Genomic DNA, 18,418 nt, shown 5'->3' with positions numbered 1-18,418 from the left:
AAGAATGGGACTGGTTCTCAATCATGATCATGGCAGTCACATAAAAAAATTTCACATTTCTCTTGTTTCAGGGTTGTTGCAGATCTTAATTCACCCTTTCGTAAATTCTGACCTTAAAAGGTATTAAATTGGAGCAGAAAGTTTTAAGTCATGGAATTAAATTGCATGAGGGATTGTTTTCTTGTTGCGTTTCATTTTTAAATGAAGAGAAGGCGTAATATCTCTGTGGCTTAGTGGCTGTATGTGCTGATTTGCCTGTCAGTAACCTGTAGATTAGAAGAACCTGATGAACGTGCAGATGCACCTTTTCTGAATCTTGCCGTTTAGAGAAGTAGTTAGATTGGGGAAATATTTGTTCCAGCCTAAATGTCTTCAAAAGAAAAATACAAATTGAGTGAGTTTGTTGATTTTGACTATAGTTTGTGGTCACTTCCATTATTAATGACAACAAATAGTTTTTAAGAACTGCTGTTTCAATTTAATATTTGTATAAGAATACTTGCATACTCGCAAAATGCATTTGCAGTGCTCATTTTATCAGTTTTGTTAATGTTTAGTAAATGGTTTGCCACCTGAAAAAAAATTGTAGGATTTACTTAGAAACAATTTTTTGCATTTTTCAAATAATTATAAAGGAATGATAGAATTAAACATCAAATGTTGAAAGATTAAAATAGTTTTTCTTTTAAACTGCATGTATTTCATTCCATAGCTCAAGTGAAACGGCAGTGTCATAAAGTTTAATAGCTTATGGGTCTGATCAGAAAGTACAGAAGTTAGTGGTTAGGAGCAAAGAAACCATCTTTTTTGTAAAATAATTTAAAAAGCAATGGCGATTTGTTAAAAGTTGTTTTTCATCATGCTTCCTAGGCAAAATGTTGATGTATTGTGTTCACTTCAATTTATTCTATAAAGTTTCTTTACTTGGTCTTAAAAAAGGACTTTGTACACTGCCTCTTTTAATTGGAGAATATAAAAGGAAGCAGAACAATAAATTGACAAAGTAATGCAAAATCTAGACCAAAGGCTTCAAATAAACTGTTGAAAATACGATAGCATAAAATAGCATTTTTGAGAATATGTCTGCATGTTGCCATTGTCATTTCCTACAGTCTCAGTTTGTTATTTATGTGACATACTCCTCTCCATCTGGCATTGAAAATATCTAATTACCTTTGCATCAGGCATGAAACGGCACAATCCAAACCAAGGTCTTTTGGATTTGCTGCAGATAGAAAGATTGAGAGATAGTGAAGGCAAAGCAAACATTCAACCTTGACACTTGATACGGTGTGATTATAGAAGAGATTAAGGACAGCATTAATTACAGTTTAATTTATGTGTTAGTAAATCATGTTAACAATCTGAATGTTTGAATTTAAAAAAACAACAACAAACAAATGTGTTCTGTACAAGATGTGTTTTTTCAATTAACAATGTAAACGATACAAGTCAGAGATCTCAAAGATAAAATACTGTTAATTGAAACTACAGTACATATTCAGTTCTTTTCTTCATTTACCTAATGGATTACAAGGTCAGCAAGGGAACGGTCACACACTCGGTCACGCGCACACACACACACACACAAACGGGGCAGACGTAAGCAAGGTATAAAAGCTATGCCTGTTTCTGAGAAAAGAGATTAATCACATCTTGCAGGAAGTCAAGAACAAAGGTAATTTTTCAAATGAAATATTTGTGAGCTTAACGAATACATTTAAAATGTACAAATGTAGCAAATTCTGAGAAGAATGATCCGTGTATGTATTTGATGTATTTTGAAAATATGAGTCCAGTTCTGAAAGTATGTTCTATTTTAGTGTTTTTTCCCCCCTTTTTCTCTTCTATTATAGCCACCATGGTTTGGACAAGATATGCTGGAGCAAGTATATTATTGTTTTTAATGCTTATTCATCTTGGACAACTGTATCCAAGAAATGATATGAATAACTGTAAGTTAATACCCAGTTACTACATTTTGATACTTCGTATGGGATCTTTTCCTTTACTATTATTTTGTATTTTATACAAGTTGGATGTGAGGAGTGCAAACTCAAAGAGAACAACATTTTCTCAAAACCTGGAGCTCCTGTCTATCAGTGTATGGGATGCTGCTTTTCTAGGGCTTACCCCACGCCTCTGAGGTCTAAGAAAACCATGCTTGTTCCAAAAAATATCACATCAGAAGCTACATGCTGTGTAGCCAAAGAAGTTAAACGGGTAAAATGTGCACTGCTATTGCTATAATATTGCGTTTCATTATATTATTATTTTACTCAAATGTATATAGGCCTAACAAAATTGTTTTTGTATTTGTTAGGTGCTTGTCAATGATGTCAAACTAGTGAACCACACAGACTGCCACTGCAGCACCTGTTACTATCATAAGTCTTAAAAAATATTGTGACATTCAAGATTTGCTTGTGTTTGCCTAAAACTAGTTATATTCCCGTCTACCTGTCATTTTATGCCAATTATAAGAATTTTGTTTGTTGTGCATATTTACTTTTCTACCATGCACATTTATTCTATAATTGTCAAGGCTGGGTGGTTTTTCCACCACTTCTTTTCCAAATGGTTGCCATCATTATTGTAACCAACATCTAAAGAGCATAGAATGTGATATTTTATCATTAATAAAAATCTAAGAAAAAATCATCACTGCACTCTGTTTGATGTTAGTTTAAGCCCTCTTTTATTGGTAATTGCTCACTTATTTTGTCATCTTGCTGTTGTAAGATCAAATCCATAACTTAAAAAATATGATTGCTTGTGACAGCATTTGTGTTTATTTTTTCTCCATTGTTAAACCTGCTTTATCCTTTGCATGGATCGAGGGTGACTGAAATTCCTACACACTTACAAATAAAGGTTTAAAAGTGGGTTTTCATTGAAGCCATAGAATAACCATTTTGGAAGAAGAATTTTCAGTAAATACTTATAAGAACCTTTTTTTTCCCTCAGTGTGAAGAACATTTTAATCAAAAATACTTCAGCCTGATGCCATACTGGAACAAACTCCCACACATGCTGAGAGAAACTCAGCAAATGCAAACCTGGTTTAATGATAAAAGATTAACCAGTGCAACAAGACCACCAAACACACAATAACATCAACGCATTTAAATAAGAAACCTTTATTGTAGATGTTTTGATAAGAATGGGCTCTCCCTCACTCTCTGAGCCTGCTTTTGCCTCATCTTCAATGGAAGTAGGGGAGAGTGGGGTAAGTTGAGCCAGTGGGTAAGGGGGGGGGGGGGGGGTGGAAGGCACCCATTTAAAAATTCTGAATTATAAACTGTTGTTTTAATGTGATATTACTGGTTTAGTTTATCATACATACATATTATTTGTAGTTTATTTGATAGGGACAGTGTACAAGTGCACCAAATCTTTCTCTGATAAGAACCAGAAAATGCTTTTCATCACATTAAAATCAGATATATATTTCCACCTGTAGTCACTAATGGCCAACAAACACTGTTTAGTCTGTTTTTAGGAAGGCTACAACTTTGGCGTTCAACATATTGTTTCAGAAATGCAAACAAATAAATACTGAAATTTAAACTTAATTTGGTTGGTTTTATGTTGTTAAAGTTAACTTTATGAAAATAAATATGTCTGTTTGTAAAAGGAAATTATTACATTAGTTTTTAAATTGTTATTTATTTCACATGGGTTTGAATCAGATTTGGCCAGATGGTCATTTTACACCCAGATGGTGCATCATACTCACTGAATTGACTCGGGTCAACTTACCCCTAACCCTAGGCAAACTGAGCCATGGGAACACTTTTTTATAAGAAGACATTTTTAGAACCCTTTGTCATAGATACATTCTGATCATTTAAAATTATAGGAATACTTTCATTAGGATAGGATTGGATAGGATAGATACTTTCTTTGTATTTCTGTGTCATTTTCCTTGAGGACCACATAAGTAAAAAATGGCTAATCTTACCCCACTCTCCCCTATAAGTATTAGACATTTATTTTAATATTTTACAGCATGAATCTATATTATATATAAATAAACAACTCATTTAGAATATTTATATTATTTTAAAACTATTTATAGGCCTACTATTAATAAGGTTTTAATAAAATATGATGTGTTATAGATTACTAGTATCAAGACAAGTGATTATAATGAGAAATATACTTAATTACAAGAATTAAAGTGTGACAAACTGCTAAATATTCTATATGATGATTTACCTGCTGGCTTGCTGGAGCTTTGAATTCATGTTTGCAATCTTGAACTGCCTTTAGCAGCCTCCCTTTGCTCTGTCTTCTTTTTTTGTGAAGGCATTTTTTTTGTCTAAAAAGTGTGCCAACAACAGCGAATTTTGTGTTATTTATGTTAGATCTGATCTGGTATAATAATTTGATCAGACATTATAATTCAAAGAACGTGGATATTTTGTTGTAATCACTTTTAATCACTTTACCGACAGAAATACACACAAAAAAAATTATTAATTCAGCGAATCATCCACTGACTGTAATGTGGATTGTAATGCATCCTAATGAACGACCTTCGGGAACTGTGGGTCTCCACGGGAAAACACGGAGCGGAATCAGCGGATCTTTAGCGGAGCGGTAACCGAACGCTTTGAGCTGGGGTGAGGGGGGTGAGAGGGGCACCTCAGCCGATGAGGGCAAAGGGGCAGTGGCTCTAGCCACCGGGCCACCCCCCTGTACACGGCCCTGTTTGTGTGGTTGTGTGAGTGTGATTTCCAGTGTTGGGGAGTAACTAGTTACATGTAAAAGAATTACGAAATGTAATTACAAAATAAAAGTAATTGTAATCAGTTACAGTTAAGAAAAAATGTGTAATTAAATTACAGTTACTTATGAAAATGTTAAGAATTACAAAGGGGGTTTACATCTGATTTTTTTCCACACACATTCCCACATACAGATTTAATTGAGTTCTTACATAAATTGCAGTGACTGCTCTAAAATATGAAACACCAATGTTTCAGAAGTTTATAACATGCTTATTAGATAGGGATTATGTATATGCTTTATTTTTTTAAGATTAACAGTTTTTTCTAAGGCATTGTTAGATTCCAGTGTTTCCTGTCATAGCTATGCAAAGATTTGATTTCAAAAACAGTATCATAGCTATTAAGCTATTTCTTGTTATGATTTTAAATATGTATTTAACCTCAGAATGATTTTAAAGTAAGTCTGAAATCTGCAGCTGGATCATGAACAATGGGTAGGCCTACTGATCCACCCTTGAATTTTAACTTTTTAACAAAACCTGCCTTGAATTGTCCCTCATTCAGAAAGCAGTCTGGAGTAAAATGCAGCCAGACATAAAGAAATTTAGTGAAAGTGAATTTAATTGACATGTGGCTAAGTATGGTGTCCCATACTCAGAATTTGTGCTCTGCATTAATATGCAAAGATTTGATTTCAAAAACAGTATCATAGCTATTAAGCTATTTCTTGTTATGATTTTAAATATGTATTTAACCTCAGAATGATTTTAAAGTAAGTCTGAAATCTGCAGCTGGATCATGAACAATGGGTAGGCCTACTGATCCACCCTTGAATTTTAACTTTTTAACAAAACCTGCCTTGAATTGTCCCTCATTCAGAAGGCAGCCTGTACTAAAATGATTTGTGCAGCCAGACATAAACAAATTTAGTGAAAGTGAATTGAATTGACATGTGGCTAAGTATGGTGTCCCATACTCAGAATTTGTGCTCTGCATTAACCCATCCAAGTGTGCACACACACAGCAGTGAACACACACACCGTAAACACACACCAACAAAGTTGGGGGTTTGGTGCCTTGCTCAAGGGTCTCACCTCGTGGTATTGAAGGTGGAAGAGAGTGCTGGTATTCACTCCAAAATCAAAATGGCTTTATAATTGAGACTGTTTAGGTTTTTGGGGAATTCAAAAAAAGGAGTGAATTTTTATCATTGTATGGTGGTTGTGTACACACTGCTAAGACACATTTATATGCAAATAAAGATATTTTGCATCTAATGTCTCCTTTAAAATGAAAATATTATAATCATAATTCAAGTGATGAAGGATTTCGAAAGTCTGACAGTTATTAGTGTTGAGCACATATTGTAAGTTTAACCCTGCCTGGTTTACATGTTTGAAAATGATTAACAGTTGAAAACAGAAATTTAGAAAAGTAATCAAATGTAATCAGTTACATTAGTAAAGTAATTGAAAAGTTACACTAATTATTACATTTTACGTAGGGTAACTTGTAATCTGTAACCTATTACATTTCCAAAGTAACCTTCCCAACACTGGTGATTTCTGTGAAAAGACTGAGACGCCCCCATACCGCCTGCGCCATTGCTGGGACAGTGCGCGAAGCGAAATTTCGAATACTATTATGACGAAAGATTGGGTGATAAATAATAATTTCGTAGCTTTGATGTACTTCATAGCAGTTACTATGCTTCACAGGCATACATATTAAATATGTCTTGTAGACATCGCTTGGTAAAGTTGCTGTGATGCAGATTTTTATTTGAATATTAATTAGGTTGTGCTGACGTTGATTGGTAACCCTCTAATAGCGAATGCACGGGTCATGAATATTTGGATCAGGCCTTGGCCGTAGTAGTTTGAGATATTTGGGCTGGTGTGAATGCAGCGAAGATGGCGGAGGAGGAGGGCAACGCGACTGAGGTTGTGGCCCTCGGACACAAATTTCAGGATCTCATCTCTGAATTAAAAAGGAGCTCCGAGTCGACGCTAGATGCCTCCAATAGTTTTTGTCAGGATTTCTGTCAAGTACGACTTTATTCATGCGTTTTAATCTGTCAGTCTTTGTTCATGGACGATGCTGCATGTTTGCATCGCTACACCAACGATAACAAAACTAACAATACTAATACAGTCATTTATAAATGTGATGGGTTAAACACAAAAAGCTGTGTGCTGGAGAGATGGAGCATGCTTGTGTTTTAAAGTCATTAAATCTTACAGTCATGCTGTTTATTTGTATGGTATGGTCATAGCTCCTGATGGCTAACACATTAGCTTATTGTAGCAACAGCAGCCTGTACTTTTACTAAAAAAATTAATTCTGTATGTTATATAGAATCCTATAAAATCCTATAACCACACACACACACACACATATATATATATATATATATATATATATATATATATATATAATCCTGTAACCATTATATATATAAACCCAGCATATGTAACTTAAAGATTTTCATATTTTTTATTGAAGAAAACTGCTGTTCTCAATTCATTATTTGTCAGTTTGTCACAAAATTATTTGACCAGCAGATTAAATAAATCATGCTAGGATCCAATCAATATTTGTTTTCAATATTTTGAATATTGCATATCGTATGAATCACTGTTGTTTTGTCAGATCTAGCATGTACCATATTTCATTATTAGTCTTACTACTGTTACATCCCTTTGTTAGTATTGGCTCTGTACTGGACCATTCATTTATATCTATCTCTTTATTTTTTATAATTATTTTTCTTTCATGCAGATTTTGATGCATCATGGATGTCAGTGGAGACCAGATGAAGATCCGCTCCCTCTTTTGGAGATGTACACAGTTGCTATAATGTGTTGTGCTGAGGCCAGCCCGTTCCTCAGCCCTGAATGTGAACATGTTACAGATGTGCTGGAGAAGTTATCATGGTGAGTAGGGCTGCACGATATTGGAAAAAACTCGCATTGCAATATTTTTTTTCTCTACAATATATATTGCGATATGAAAAAAAAATCAAATTACTTCAATAGCTCTATTTGGAAAAAATAAATGATTGGGGTGATTCTGTTGGCCAGTAAATTAGCATAGGAAATAAACAAATTTCAAGCATAGATAAATAACAGAACAAAGATACAAATGAAATAAGCAGTGCTTTATATTTTTCAGATAAGTATTCAGGTACAGAAATTGAATAATCAAATCTAAAATAACTGCATAGTTTTCACTATAAATTAAATCAACAAATCTGTGTTAAAGCTACAAAAGTGATTTTTTCTTTGTGTTTTGTTGTTTGATTACCATTCATGACAGAGAAAGCTACAGGAACATTAAACTGCTGTGAACCGATATACTGTTAAACATGTTAAACTATTTCCCTTCACCTAATAATTACGATACTTTACTTTAATTTTACGGTTTTTGTTTGGCAGCCGTAGCTGCCAGTCATTTGACAATTTTTTTACAGGACTTTTTTTTACTGTGTAAAACCCTTATTTTACAGATTTTTCCTAGATTATTACAATGAAAGCACTAAATGTTCTACAGAGAAACACTGTTATTTTACAAATCATTACAATCAAAAACCTTCAATAAAGTGTCAAAGCATGCTCAAGATGGAAAATTAACAGTTTTATTTGGAGGACAAAATACAAAGTCTGTACAAATGCCATATAAAATAAAATTTTTGTAAGAAATACAGCACAATTACATTTAAAATACTGTACTGATGGAAGAACATAGAACAGTTTCATCAAAATGTTGAATTAAATATATTCAATTTAAAGGACAAGTTCACTTCCAGAATGAATATTTCCTGATAATGTACTCACCCCATGTAACCCAAGATGTTCATGTCTTTCTTTACTCAGTCAAAAAGGAATTAATGTTTTTGAGGATAACATGAAATTTCAGTTTCAATGCTGCTTCAAAGTGCGCTACACGATCCCAGCTGAGGAATAAGGGTTGCTGGGAACTTGTAAAGCCCTTTGAAAGTTGCATTGAAACTGAAATTTGGACCTTCAACCCATTGGGTCCCATTGAAGTCCACTATATGGAGAAAAATCCTGGAATGTTTTCCTCAAAAACCAAAAAAATTTTTGACAGAAAAAAGAAAGACATGAACATCTTAGATGACATGGGGGTGAGTAAATTATCAGGACATTTCTATTATGGAATTGAACTAGTCCTTTATAACTGAAGAAATACAAAACCGATATATCTACAAGATTGTCAAGATTGAGTCTAAAAGAGTTTTATTATTCAGATGTAAAGAAAACATTCCAGGATTTTTCTCCATATAGTGGACTTCAATGGGAGCCAACGGGTTGAAGGTCCAAATTTCAGTTTCAATGCCGCTTCAAAGGGCTTTAAACGATCCCAGCCGAGGAATAACGGTCGCTGGGAACTTGTAAAGCCCTTTGAAAGTTGCATTGAAACTGAAATTTGGACCTTCAACCCATTGGGTCCCATTGAAGTCCACTATATGGAGAAAAATCCTGGAATGTTTTCCTCAAAAACCAAAAAAATTTTTGACAGAAAAAAGAAAGACATGAACATCTTAGATGACATGGGGGTGAGTAAATTATCAGGACATTTCTATTCTGGAATTGAACTAGTCCTTTATAACAGAAGAAGTACAAAACCGATATATCTACAAGATTGTCAAGATTGAGTCTAAAAGAGTTTTATTATTCAGATGTAAATTTACATTATAAATTAATTCTTCATAAACAGTTCTTCAGAACCCCCAGAAGGAATTCAATAACTAAAAATTGCATTTCTATCTTATCAGTTAGGGTTACTCTGATGATGAGGTCAATTTTACCTTTGAGAGAAAGAAACAATTTGTGCTGTTTGCTGATAGCTTTGTATCTTGTATTTTCCACATAAGTTTTATATTAATCCACAATATTCTACTTACTCCATATACAGTGGTGTGACGTCCAAAATGATTAGAACACTAGTATTTTCACCAGCTAAAAATGGTTTTAAGTCAGTTATTTCTATCTTTTGCTGTAGTGTGTCAGTAGAAAATATCAGTTTACATTTCCAAACATTAATTTTGCCATTAATTGTAATAAAGGTTTTTGTTTGCACAAGGAGTCTGACAACAGCCAATGCTGCACATAGAGATCTGATCTGATCATCATCAGTCTGTCTGGAATGACATGAAGAAACAATAAACTGAGACAGACTAAATCCACAAGAACTGTGGCAACGTCTTCAAGATGCTTCAAGAAACCTACCTGCAAAGCTACCTGAAAAACTATGCGCAAGTGCACCAAGGGCAAAAGCTGCTTTAAACGCAAAGGATGCTTACACCAAATGTTGATTTAATTTAGTTAACAGAAGTTAATTGATAAAGAACATTTATTTATGACATTATTTTTGACAGCATCCCCACTTTACAGCATTTTACACAAGTGCCTAAAACTTTTTACAGCACTGTAGCTTCGCAGGTAGGTTTCTTGAATCGTTTTGGAGACATTGCCACAGTTCTTCTGGATTTAGTCTGTCTAAGTTTGTTCTGTTTCTTCATGTCATTCCAGAAAGACTGGATGATGATCAGATCAGATCTCTGTGTGGAGCACTGGCTGTTGTCAGACAAAAATCTCACTGGATTATTAAAATTAATGCCAAAATGAATGTTTGGTAATGTAAACTGATATTTCCTACTGACACGCTACAGCAAAAGATAGCAATAACTGATTTAAAACCATTTTTTAGCTGCTGAAAATACTAGTGTTCTAATCATTTTGGGCACCACTGTAGCTCTGATAATATAGGTAGACAAACATATGTATTTTAATTCTGAATTCTAGCTATATTAGTGTAATAATAAGTAAAACCAAAACATACAACAAAAGGTCCATGACTCTGCTCCAGAAGTGACAGACACAGCAGATAAAGAGCAGTCCTCCTCCAAATCGCCAGTAATCAGCTGGGGGTAAAAAAAAGAAAAGAAAATTGTGAGAAGACACCTGTTTTATCTGGGATTAAAACAAACTAAAAACATGGAAGAAAAATACTGTGAACATTCCTTTAAAAATAAATTAATGGTAGAAGATTTTCCCAAAACTTCTGGATCATGAGGGGGAAGTACACACACAAACAAATTAATATCAATTTGTTTAATAAAACACTATATACTTACTGACAGAGACATAGGCTTGCAAAAATGTACTCACCAGCTCCATACAAAATATTCACGGTTGATCCAAAATCCTGGTTTACATACAGTATTCTTCTCCAAGGAATCCAAGTATCATGCCTTCAGGTCCTCTCTGTCATATGAGTTTCTCATTTCAAAGTTCCTTCACTTTTTGAGTTTGATCTTAAAACTAGCTGACAGTATGTGTGGGCGATATGACCATATTATTTCACAATTATAGGACATTTTATTTCACAATAACAGTATATCACAATACAGTTATTTTTGTTATTTTATTAAACATAAGATCAAAGTAGCAAATTACAAACAGCAGGACTAATGCAATAGAACAAAGGTAAGTTCAATACATTTTGTGATTTTCTCTTTAGTATTTTGTTGTTTGATTAAAATAATGACCGAGGTAACATTTGGCTAAATTATACTGCTGTCACTTTGAGAACAAAATGCACAGATCCAGTATACTGACACGTCACCGGGTTTCCACCTAAATGTTAATCTTGACTCCAAACATTAGCGACTGTGTTTAAGTCAAGTGAATTTTGAGATGACTGTCTGTATTTGGCCATTCAAGTGAGGCGCGGCTTTGTGTCTATTGTTCTAAACTCATTTCATCACCACGCGCATCCTGCTATTTATTCCTCATTCATGCACATTTCTTTATCAACTTTAAGTAGTACTGTGCTATGAGTTTATATATTGCGCTTCATATCATCGCCACGACATGGTCATATATCGCCCAGCCGCAGCTAACAGTAGCTCATACTAACAAAACACAGTAACACACACTGGTATGACACTGAGATGTATAATCATGAGTAGCATCTCACTTCAATGGACTGTATCTTGATGTAACTATAGAACATTATATAAGGTACTTAACGTTACTTACCTTTTGCAGTTTGCATGTCTGTTAGCTGCTGGTAGAAGTCCGTGTCCATATTCATGTTTATTTGTTCTCAATCGTCATCCCACAACCCAAACTCGCTCAAAATATGAATTAAACAGTCAGACGTTAAAGGGGTCATATGATGCGATTTCAATTTTTCTTTTCTCTTTGGAGTGTTACAAGCTCTTGGTGCATAAAGAAGATCTGTAAAGTTGCAAAGACTAAAGTCTCAAATCCAAAGAGATATTCTTTATAAAAGTTTATAAGAGTCAGCCACGCCTACCTAAAACGGCTCGTTCTAGCACGCCCCCACATATCTACGTCACTATTTGGGCGGCGTTATGCAACTCTTCCCACATCTTCACGCAAAGAAAGAAGGCATAACTTTTATTCTCGCTGTAGCATTGTTGCCGCCGCCGCCATGTCGTGAAGGCGCTGTGTGATTCGTTGTGAAAGCGAAACTACTTTGTTTGGCCTTCCAAAAGAGGACGATATCGCTTCGTCATGCCTGGAGCTGATCCGTGCTGGTCGCTAAGGAAATACTTCAACTTTGCGCTGTCGATCGCCGGATCGGCTTTCACCGTGGACAAAGCGGAGTCCAGCCCGGGGTCGTCACATGTGGTTGCCGCAGGCATCACAATATGGTAAGGGATGTAACATTTCCGTCACATGCTTGAGGAATTCGGCCAATCACAACGCACTGGATAGCTGGCCAATCAGAGCACACCTCGCTTTTTCAGACTGATGAGCTTTGTAAAAATCTACACGTTTCAGAAAGGCGGGGCATAGAGGAGAAACAATAATGTACAGTATGTGGAAAACAATGTGTTTTTTGAACCTTAAACCGCATAAACACATTTCATTACACCAAATATACAAAATAATGTTCTTTTTAGCAGCATCATATGACCCCTTTAAATGATCCATGTAAACTTACTAGTGAACCGACCGAAGAAGCAGACTGCCGAAGCTGATCGGCGGCACACACTGCAACAGCGTATTTTCAAATTTAACCGGGAAAACGGCGCGCTCACTGGTCATTGGCCAGATTCCTGAGTGATGGTCAGATTAACCAATCATGCTCAAAGCAACACTGCGAGACAGCAAATAGCGTTGCAACTATGAAAAAAATAAATCATAACTTGTTTTAAGTGAAAGATTTCAATGTGTCTATTTTTATTCGTAGGCTGTTACATTTAATTGTTCAAATGGTGATTTCCCATTATGCTAGGGTTAGGTGCATCTGTGCTATTCACTGTTCACTACCCCTCATTTCCCTGTGATTTTAGGGTTAAATTAGGTTTAGGGCCAGAGGGACTATGTTTTCAGACAGGATCAATAAAATATGCTGATTCAGGAACAGGTCTTACTTGGCAAAATCATGGCAGTCATGTGTGTGTGTGTGTGTGTGTACCTGGTATTTATCACATGATGGGGACCAAATGTCCCCACAAGGATAGGTCCCCATGAGGAAACAAGCTTATAAATCATAAAGAATGAAGTTTTTTGAAAATCTAAAAATGCATAAAGTTTCCTGTGACGGGTAGGTTTAGGTGTAGGGATGGTGTAGGGCGATAGAAAATACAGTTTGTACAGTATAAAAACCATTACACCTATGAAATGCCCACATAAAACATGGAAACACAACATGTGTGTGTGTGTGTAGTTATATTGACATGACCAATAAGCACCCTTTTGTATTTTAACAAATCCATGATCTTTCCTTTAAGCACCAGTTACGCAGATATGGCATTTTCATTTGGCCCTTCAGTGTTACACATCCTGTTGGTTAATCCTCTGTCCACCATAACACTTATTTAAAAATAATAGCACTGAATTGTTCAAATACTTTATTTATTACCTGGAGATGATTTAAAAAAGCACAAATAAACCATATATTGTCGCAATCATGTGTTTAATGTCTTCACATTTCCAAAGGTTTCTTCCTTTTATTCATATCATACAGTGATAGCTGGATGCTTTTGTCCATATTAGGGATTTCCTGGTACGTTGTAAGTTATTACTTCTAAATTAGTCCATCTTGCACTTTCTCTGTGAGAGCGCCCTCTGGTTTAGAGTATGAATGAAACACACACTGAATGAGAGTGTTGAGAGCTCCGTGATGTTCATCTCACCTCATTCTGGGTACTAATAAAACATTAGGTCATGAACTATATTCTTTCTTTCATTATCATGCATTATAATCTATATTCTTTCACACCAGCCCTTTAAAACCTCTATAACACACTTGCCCGAAAAAAGTGTGGGGGACGAATTTGCGTGTTATTAAAAGTGAGGGGGTGGGGGGGTATAGGGTAAGATGTCGAATATGGTGATGTATAATAAGGCATTAGTATGTGCTTTATGAGTACTAATAAACAGCTAATATAGTAATATGCAAGCAACTAGTTAATAACTAAAGTGTTACATTAAATAAATAAATAAATGTTTGTGTGTGTGCGTATATACAGTATTGGCTCGCAGCAGCTTGCACTCCTTATGTGTCTGTATGTTCTTTATGGGAAAACGCTTATGCAATTAAGCTTATTGGGTTCATATTCTGATTGCATCTGCTTGCTGGTATATAATATGTATCATCCAATCTTTTATTTAAAAAAAAGTGTAGTTTACAGCAGAAATGGCGACAAACGATCGTGACTCCTGGCACGAACTCTGGCAGGTGATACATAAAAATGGCGAGAAAGACCATGGCAGCTGCCAGAAAGGACTAGTGGCAGCTGCCTGTGACTCCTGGCAAGAATACATAAAAATGCATAATAATAATAATACAATTGTGGGAACTTTGCATCATCATTTAAATAAAACACCACCGCACGCCACTGAGAACAGTGTAGTTTTAGCGAGCCAGTGTTAATTTTGACAGGCATTTTTGATTTAGTCTTAGTCTTTATCTTAAAAAGAAAATGCTTAATAGTCTTAGTCACATTTTAGTCATTTGAGTCTTTCATAGTTTTAGTCGATGAAAAGTCATTGCATTTTTGTCAACTTTTAGTCATTACTTTTAGTCATTATTTTATGTAGTTTTCAAACAGAAATAGTCATTAATTCTTCTCTCTTTAGACCAAATCAATTAAGCTTATGAGACATTTGAATCAAGGATTGAATTTGGAAAAACTTGAATAAATGATGACAATTTTCATTTTTGGGTAAACTATCCCTTTAACAGTAGTGAAAAGGGAACAACTTATAAAATTATAGTTGTTCATATATAATATAGATAATATTTAACAATTATAAATTTTGAAAAAGAAGCACAATAAGACAAATACGAAAGAGATACAAATTAAACTCATTTTTCAGATACAGTAGGTTTACTTAACATTTGTACATTTATTTAACATCTTTTGTTGGTTAACATTAATGACAAGGATAGGTACTTAATTAGGAATGCTGTCCTTTTAAGACGGAAGGCATGCATGTAATACTGACACGTTCAGTTTTTCACCGACCTGTTTACATTCACTTAATCCATAACCGACTATATTTAAATGAGATACTCTACACGATAGACATTTGGACTTCTGTGTGTGTATTTGAGCACTGAGAACTGATCGTGCACTGTATATGAGAACTGAAGAGGAGGAGCGTGCGCGAGAGAGAGCACTTCTATCAGCACGATTCCGCCTATCCCGCCTTCACTAACTTTAAGTTAATCGACAACTAATTGTGACTCCCGGGAAAAACGGGACGTCTGAACACCTTATCCCTACCTCTTCGGGTGCTGAGGCCATTGTTTCAGAGGCTACCATCCACTGCGGCTGCCATACTGAGACTAGATGCAAATGCCCCTTATCCGATTGCAATCCAATGACAGGGACGCACATTTTGAAGGACAAGACAGTAGCCTATAGGATGTATTTTGAATGTCCGGTAGTCCTCAAATAACATTATAGTCCCGTCTCATCTTGTTAACGAAGACGTGCATAAATTTCGTCATAGTTTTTATCATCAGATATTAGTTTTAGCTCGTCAACGTCTAGTCTTAATCACAGAAAAAATGTTCATTAACACTGTAGGGAGCAAACAGCAAAAATGGCGAGAAAGACCGTGGCAGCTGCCATGAACTTTGGAGAGAGCGCCAGCTCTTGCTGCAGAAATCAGTGTTCACGTGCATCTGCATGGCTCTCACTGTGTCTACACCGGACGTGAGTGGCGCGACACGACAAAATACAATAGAACCCATTATAATCAGTGATGCTGTGTGACTGACTACACTGGATGCGGCGCGGCATGACAAATCCAGACAGTAAACTGATGCCTCGTTCTATTTATGACGTACTGACACAAAATTCAAATGATATGCAACGGTCACTTTGTCGTGTCCAGTGTAGACAGACTTTGGGGCCGTTCACATGTCGCGCTTAAAACGCCAGCCGCGCCGCTTTCTTCTTCTTTCCAAAGCGCTCGGGAGCTTGCACTTTCGTGGGGTCTGCCATTGCTAAGCGACCGTGACCTGCGCTCTCTGCGACGTCTCGGAAGTTTCAACAAAGGATTAATGGATTTTCAGCGCTGAAAAACCCTTTTAAAAATTTATTTAAAATGGGTATAGTACAGCTGTCGTGTCCGGTGTAGACATGGTGTCTGTGTGTGAGCAAAGAAAACAATCCTTATAAATATAACGATCAGTATACTAAACATCGCACATCCTGCAATGTGACTATCGCGGATGTGCACATCGCAATATCGATGCTGAAACGATATATCATGCAGCCCTAATGGTGAGTATATTGTTCGTTGGCATTCTCTGTGTATTGATATATCACAATGGGTTTGCATGCTCTTTTGAGGTGAATATTTATTTTATTATCATTTTTTATATCACTTGAACTGGATATGAGGTTTTAACACATTAACACTAAAGGTTAAAGTAAACGTATGGCATTTCTTTAATGAGGATCGTAATTACCACAAATATTTTGTTTAATATTGGTATCTGTCACGAATCCGGTCCGTGGCCTTTCGGCCGATTTCCACTAGAGGTCATTCTACCATTACATTGACTCTCACACTACACAGACTGTTACGTGTCACTTCGGACTACAGTTCCCATCATCCATTGCACTTACACAGCTGAATTCACTGATCACACAGCCGTCACTAATCACACGCTCACCTGAGAGCCATTACACACTCTATTTAACACTCTCTCAGTTCCTGTTCAGATCGCCGTGTATTGTTCTGCGTTTATCACTCATCTAGCGATAGCTGCATTATCGAGCCTAGTGTCGTGTTTTCCTTGTCTTGCCTTGTCTGTTTCCCCGTGTTCTGATCACTGCCTGTGTACCTGGATTATCCCTCGAGTCTCGCCCAATTGGATACTGTTCGCACCTGCCTGGACCTTTGCCTTGTACCTTGATTATCCCTCTTGCCTTGCCATCAATATACCTGTTTGCCATTTTTTGACCTATGCCTGTTTTTGACCACGTCTCTGTTAATAAAGCCTTGCAGATGGATCCGCATGCTTCCTGTGTTCCCTCCGTAACAGAATACACGGCCACACAAGGATCCAGCGGCTTTCCTGAATGACACTGGCCAGGTATGGACACCGCAAGACTGTTATTAGCTCTCGAGCAGAGCACCCGATTGTTCGAGAGCAATATTCAAGAGTATTTAGATCTTGCATGTTTCTCTGATCTGCCGGACTGTGTGCTGATAGACTTCTTTTGTGAGGGCATTAACCAGCCGATCAAATCGCAACTAATACGTAAGAGTCCCCGTTCATCTCTAAGTGATTTTATGGACTATGCTTTGTTGACTGTTGGTTCAACGTTCACTGTGGGCGTCGCGGAGGAACGTGACCTCGCACTCACTCGTGTAATGGCGGCCACACTTGAGCACACACAACAGCGCCCCGTTATGTCACAGCTGCCAATCCTGAGTCAAGTCAAGTCACAGCTGATCTTCATGAGGCAAGTCACAGCTGATCGTCATGAATCAAGTCAAATCACAGCTTATCTTCATGAACCAAGTCAAGTCACATTTTATTGTCATAAGTCAAGTCAAGTCACAGCTGATCGTCATGAGGCAAGTCAAGTCACAGCTTATCTTCATGAACCAAGTCAAGTCACATTTTATTGTCATAAGTCAAGTCAAGTCACAGCTAATCTTCATGAGTCAAGTCAAGTCACAGCTGATCTTCATGAACCAAGTCAAGTCACAGTTGTTCTTCATGAGTCCAGTCAAGTCACAGCTGATCATCCAGTCACGTCACAGCTGATCATCCAGAGACACATCGCGTCACAGCTGATCATCCAGAGACACGTCACGTCACAGCTTATCTTCATGAACCAAGTCAAGCCACAGTTGTTCTTCATGAGTCCAGTCAAGTCACAGCTGATCATCCAGAGTCACGTCACAGCTGATCATCCAGAGTCACGTCACAGCTGATCATCCAGAGTCACGTCACAGCTGATCACCCAGAGACACGTCGTGTCACAGCTGATCTTCCAGAGTCACGTCACGTCACAGCTGATCATCCAGAGTCACGTCACAGCTGATCATCCAGAGACACGTCGTGTCACAGCTGATCTTCCAGAGTCACGTCACGTCACAGCAAGTCATGAACCAAGTCAAGTCACAATTTTTTGTCTCAAGTCA

General features: G+C 36.6%; 1 protein-coding gene across 1 annotated transcript in view; it reads left to right on the top strand.

The window, feature by feature from the left end:
* The first annotated feature begins 6,642 nt into the window (after positions 1-6,642).
* Positions 6,643-18,418, top strand: part of znf292a (zinc finger protein 292a) — a 58,022-nt gene continuing 46,246 nt past the window's right edge. Inside the window, exons 1-2 of the mRNA XM_016251492.1 lie at positions 6,643-6,784; positions 7,518-7,672. Coding sequence (XP_016106978.1) covers positions 6,650-6,784; positions 7,518-7,672 — 290 coding nt within the window. The 5' untranslated portion in view covers positions 6,643-6,649. The remainder of the gene's footprint in view (positions 6,785-7,517; positions 7,673-18,418) is intronic.

The sequence above is a fragment of the Sinocyclocheilus grahami genome, unplaced genomic scaffold (genome assembly GCF_001515645.1).
Source record: "Sinocyclocheilus grahami isolate Dianchi unplaced genomic scaffold, SAMN03320097.WGS_v1.1 scaffold1048.1, whole genome shotgun sequence".
In the NCBI taxonomy this organism is placed as follows: domain Eukaryota; kingdom Metazoa; phylum Chordata; class Actinopteri; order Cypriniformes; family Cyprinidae; genus Sinocyclocheilus; species Sinocyclocheilus grahami.
The sequence above is the reverse complement of the archived record's forward strand: the minus strand, read 5'-3'. Positions and strand labels throughout refer to the sequence as shown.